Source organism: Argopecten irradians, chromosome 13, assembly GCF_041381155.1.
Source record: "Argopecten irradians isolate NY chromosome 13, Ai_NY, whole genome shotgun sequence".
Lineage (NCBI taxonomy): Eukaryota > Metazoa > Mollusca > Bivalvia > Pectinida > Pectinidae > Argopecten > Argopecten irradians.
In genome coordinates this window covers 24,713,090-24,719,089 of record NC_091146.1, presented here as the reverse complement: position 1 = coordinate 24,719,089, position 6,000 = coordinate 24,713,090, and the positions used below count along the sequence as shown (strand labels likewise).

Here is a 6,000-nt window from a genome sequence, read left to right as displayed (position 1 = left end):
TGGTAGTAACAGTCTGGTTCGAAGGGTTTAACTGACCTCAAACTCAGTCAACAAATGTATAATGTTTAATGGTATTAACTGCCATAAAGTTATAAATGTCTGGAAAACCCGTAAGATAAAAATCACCTATTCACAATATCATGTTAAAACCCAGCTTTGTCTTTAACACGCATGCGCATCATGTCATGTACTGTTTAAAAACAATGACGTGTTCCATGAGGTAAATACCTATACACGCCATGTTTAATGGCGATAACCATGTAAGGGTAATCATGGATTATTGGATAGTTTACCAAAATGTGTTACACATGTGAAACAAGTGACCAGCCCAACATATCTGCAACCCCTGACCCCTGAACTTGTCAAGTGAATTGGTCAGTAATTGAGTGAAGATGATGGGGGCAATTTGACACAAAATCAACTGGGATCTTAACTTATAAACGAAACGGTATGTAGTGTAACTAAGCATTATTGAATACACCTATTTCAATACTACCAAATGCACCATTATCAGTTATGACACATTGACACAGTTCGATAATTATGATAAAAAAGTAATAAAGTACAAAGTCACCTAATTATGTTAGTACGTCTTCATACATGCTAGATACTATTGACTAAAACCAGTATTTGTTTGTTGTCTCTCTGATATTGGTTTGTTGTGTATTATATTATGCTGGAAAACTCATTAAAAATATAACTTGGTTCCAACAAAACTAGCCAAAACAGAACGTTGACCCACCTATATAACCCCCATCATTAAATACCAAGGGATTCCGACCTAACCTTAATCATATGTCATACCATGATGGCCTAAACCCCGGGTATCTATAAACAAAAACATGCCCATCAATCATGGCCGCCAGAGAGCCCAAATTGACACTCCTTCTTTGCACCGTCATGAATATCATGTACTTGTTTTTGTGTACTTTATTGATCTATTTCATGCAACGGTTGATCACTGTCGTAAACCCTGCGTTATCATGCACACAAAAAAGGTGGATTATGCCTGGTCATAATTTAGATATCATCCTATATTGGTTGGGAACTTAAGTAAAATGTTTATATTAGATTAATTAATTGTTCTACTATCCTTAACGTGATATTGCAATATAATTGTATTTAACATTGATGTCACTATATCATAATTTCTGGAGTTCAAATAAATTGCATCGGATTATCGAAGTATTTTTAAAAATAAACCTTTCTGAGATTCGCTGCGTATTCTGAAGAACTGTCTATAGTGAAAACGCTAAGGGCATACCGAGTTTTCTTTTTTTGTTCCGCCTGTAAGAAAATACCTATTGTTTTGTTCTATTATTTATCATCCTCCTGCATCCAAATTTATATACAAAGGATCTCCAAAATGGTAAAAGATACGGCAATGAGCGTGTCATCAAACTACATGGCGTAAGTTGAAATGTGACAACTTGTGTTTAAAGTTGGCCGACAGTCCAATATAGCCGTTATGATATCATTTTCGGTTGTAAACTTATATCAATATCTCGTTAACGGCTTAACGATTTAAAAAAAAGTTATACATAACCGAAACAGAAACAAACATCTAGTGTATCGCTTTTCCATAAAACGTTAACTTCTGGGTGGAAATATTGTTCATAGTCAAAAGTGCATTTTTTCGAGAAAAAAAACAACAACACATTAACATATCCTCTTCTCAAGTTTAGAAAGGACTGTACGATGCCGAGATAAATGTCTACTCAAGTTTTTTTTATATGAGTGATCTTTAGCAGTATTCAATGTCGCATTGGTAAAAAACCTATTAAAATGACATGTTGAGTTCTTAAATATAAGGTTTTGTAGTATTACTGCTGTTAATATTCTTTTTTAAATATCTGTTAATATGGGTGAACTTGACATTCATTCAAGGTTATATGAGCCAAATGGCCTTAAATCTTTATCAACTTCTTGTAGGATTCAGAAAGGTGTAGCCTCCCAGAATTGGACATTTAACATTGTCATGTAATGGGCTACCAAATATCTTAATATCAAAAACCTTGATTGTCCAATACAAAATTGGACGTTTGTAGAGTTTGCGTTATAGATCGATAAACAAACCATTTCGACAGTTATGGTCATCAGAAAGATTAATCGACTGCCGATACATATATAGATTAAATGATACACTACATGACTCTATGCCAGATTTGAAGAAATATCGGTTAGAAGGTATATACACACATACGCCGATTCTAGATAATTATTTAATTCTGCTTCATCACGTGGGAATTTTGAATTGTCTTTTTGTATGCTGATGTTGTAACAAAACATACATAACTCACTTGTGTCTTTTAATATATCTAGGTGTACATGTATCCTGCACAATTAATTGTGCAAAACCAGTATGGATCCGTATGGAAACCAGGTGCAGGTTTTAAAGAGCTATGTTAAGCCAGTTTGAAAACAGCACATATCTCAACGCAGGAAAATGGCTGACGTGAGTATATTTTCGAACATTATTCTTAAAGAAAATGATTGCTGAAATGCATCATTGATATTTGTTTAAATGTAATATTATACAATTATTTGAAACCACTTACATACGTGTTGCGTAGTTCACTCTCATACAGTATAAAACAAGTTAAACTGATACATGTATGTCATCAAAGAGTTATTAAACAAATAGTCCATCTGTCAAATGGCGATTTTCACCTAACCTAAAAGATAGTTCGCCTAAAATGTCTTTGCACAGAAATTTTCTTTAACATGTCCTCCAACGAAAACTGGATGATGTCACTGTGGAATCCCTCGGGAATTTGAAATATGCAAGATGGCGGACAAGATTGTTGACAAACTGTGATATTGATATATTGCAATCCTAATTTGATAGTTTTTGCCATAAAATCATCAATTCTTTACTAGAGGGGCAACACCTTAAGGGATGTTGCGGATGAAATGAGAGACGTAAAGGACCATAACTCGTCGTAATTCTCCTAAAGATAATCGAGTATGTACATGAGTATATGAAGAATAACGCATAAAGGACTATGTTACACACATTCGATCTATTTTGTAGACTACTACAGTGGGCGACACTTGTATGAAGGAGTGTCCCGAATTCGAACGGGGTATAACTCTTGCTGTTACTCTTAAAAGAAAGCGGTTTCATTACCTTAGGAAACAATATCCCACGATTTAAAGCTCTTTTGCGATTTCAGTCTATTTGATCATTGCGACTGAGACCTTGAATGAAGATCAAGATCATTCCTTTAATAAAACTTATAATTAGTAGCCCTTCATCCCAGGTTGCTACAAACTTAAAAATGTACCATGCATATGGCTACAGGCGAGTCAATTATTAATATAGGAGTTATTTGAATTTGTTTAGCCTATTTGACCCTGTGACCTAAAATTAAGGTCAAGTCCATTTATTTGAAGAAACTCATAACTCAGTAGCCTTCCATTTCAGCATGTTACAGACGCAACATCAGGTCTGTAAGACTATTGACATAAACTTATTGCAGGTGGAATAAAACTAACACTCCCAATTCAAAACTGGTATCTCATTCTTTCACGACTTACCTAATCTTCGGAAGATAGTTTTTTACAGCTTATTCTAATATATTTAAAAATATATAGTAATTAAGCTTCTCTAATGGTTCAGCATTTTTTAGTTCAGTAATCAAAACTTTAAAATGTTTAAATTTAAAATCATGTCATTATCAAACCTATTGGTTTCAAAGTATTCCATCGGTATTATATATAATATATGCAATATAATATTATCAATGTAAGGAATTTCAAAGAATCGTTTTGCGTTTTTTCCAAATAATCTGTCAGTAGGGGAAGATAACTTCATATTTAAGGATAATTTGGGCACCACATGCATGCAACCATCACTTAATCTTGCAAACTTTATTTAAAGTCTGGTATTTGCTTTTAGCATATAGCTAAATGAGTAATTATTAGACAAAATCTGTGCAATTTTATACAATATATGCTTGTAGCAGTAATGTAGCTTTACATGTTTCTAAATGAAAAAGATGTCAAATAAAATCATATTTAGAAATCCTATATTCAAATATCTGCAAGATAAACTCATTCTGATATATAAATGATATTATGATACCATTACCCAGTATAAAAGATTTGGAAATGTCATGTATATATAACATCACAAGTTTTGTATTCTTACATGTATCCTGGAAATATATATGTTTATGTATAATCATGTAAAATGCTCCGCTACCCCCATTTTACCGAAAAGACGCTGTTTTTCCTCATATAAGTAAGAAATTAGTAATAGCAGACAAAATCGTCCTTGTCGTACACTCAATACCTTGCAAATACTTACATTTTATAGAGCAAGAATCATTTGGATTTCAAGTGAATAAATAATTTTGTTTTCCGTCCTTTCATCAGTATTAGTCACTTATTAGGACGCACTGGTTATTTAGAAGGTGAAAAAGATGGAGTAGATTGTTTGGGGCTGTGGACAGTGATTGCCGAGTAATAAGATGTTTCAACATATTTACCACAATCCCTCTACCTTTGGGTTACGAGTTTAAATCCCATGTAGGGTAGATTCCAGGTACTGACTGAAGCTGCTGGTGAGTGGGTTTTCTCCAGGTACTCTGACTTCCCTCTATCATCTCCTTAAATGACCCTGTATTAAAAACTGATTCTGATATTTAATCTAAATAATGACATGATATCAACGATTTTGAAATGGCTGGTATAGTATTATCATGTAAAAGTCCCAACATATTACCACAGTGTTTACGAGTTTGAATCCCATGTAGGGTAGATTCCAGGTACTAATTACAAGCTTATATAATTAGCTCCACCTCTCGGTCGCGAGTTTGAATCCCATTTGGGGCAGTTGCCAAATACTGACCGCTGGTTTTTTTTTTCAAAGTATTCCGACTTTCCGCCACCAACAAATCTGGCCGTTAATAGACGTTAATCTAATACTCATGTACAAGTCTCTGCTATCCCTATTTTATAAAAAAAAAGAAACTTTTATTCCATATAAATAAGAAAATGGTAATTATAGACAGTATCGGTCTGGCTAAACAAGAAATCAGTTACAATTACATGCATTTCTTAAGTTTGGTTATTCTTTCAATTGTATTAAGCATTATGCTAGAAAATATACCTAGAAAATGAACAGATATGTAAATTACTTCCCTTGATTTAATCACAGTGAAAATATTTTATGAGAACACGTAAAGAATGAAGTATTTACGTGAAAGTAACCCCTTTCAAAGTTAGCTGTCATTTTTTCAACCCTTAAATGAATTTAGTGGTGCAGTATATTGTACCTTAACCGATTTTTTTTAAATGTAACTGTATAATGACTAATGAGATAAATATATATATATGATTTTTTAAAACGTATTCCCAAAGTTTAGTAAAGTATTTTTGTTCCGGAACTGACCGAGCGACCGAGAAATTTGATATATACGTACACAGAATGTAAGCCGTTTGCATTTTTGAGAAAAATTAGATAACAATTCTTAATATGAAAAAAAAAAAATAAAAAAGTCAATTAAAAATTAAGTTGGTCTCTGAAATGCTTGAAACTGAAGAGGATGTTGAGTGTTTGATATCCAGTAGGCCTACATTTGATTTCTAAAACCTTGCTGTTACTATGACCCCCCCCCCCTCCTCCAAGTCTCCAGTAACTTAGGTCTACTCCAGAGTAACACGTTAGCCTAGGTGTCATGCAGTGCATATCTAATAATGTTGACCATATCCATTGTCAAACTACCAGATTTTCAGGTTTGTCTTCTTTAGTTGTCCCTCATATTTAGGTTACGACCATCCCGTGTCTGACACTGACATTGTCGCATGGACGTGTCACTTTCATTGATCTTATCAACGGCACGGTATGCTATTTTAGAATGCAGCTGATCAACAAAAAATGTGTCATCTGATAACGGGTATGGTTTAATTACAGAAATAGGTAGCAATTTAATCATACAATTAAGCAATATATTAGGATAATATATCATAACGGCATTTGTCTCAGAGTCTGTA

General features: G+C 33.5%; 1 protein-coding gene across 2 annotated transcripts in view; it reads left to right on the top strand.

Moving 5' to 3' along the window:
* Window positions 1-235: 235 nt before the first annotated feature.
* LOC138306729 (putative ankyrin repeat protein RF_0950) overlaps window positions 236-6,000 on the top strand; it is a 65,837-nt gene continuing 60,072 nt past the window's right edge. For both annotated transcript variants that reach the window (XM_069247197.1, XM_069247198.1), the window contains exons 1-2: window positions 236-448; window positions 2,323-2,455. In XM_069247197.1, coding sequence (XP_069103298.1) covers window positions 2,447-2,455 — 9 coding nt within the window. In that variant the 5' untranslated portion in view covers window positions 236-448; window positions 2,323-2,446. The remainder of the gene's footprint in view (window positions 449-2,322; window positions 2,456-6,000) is intronic.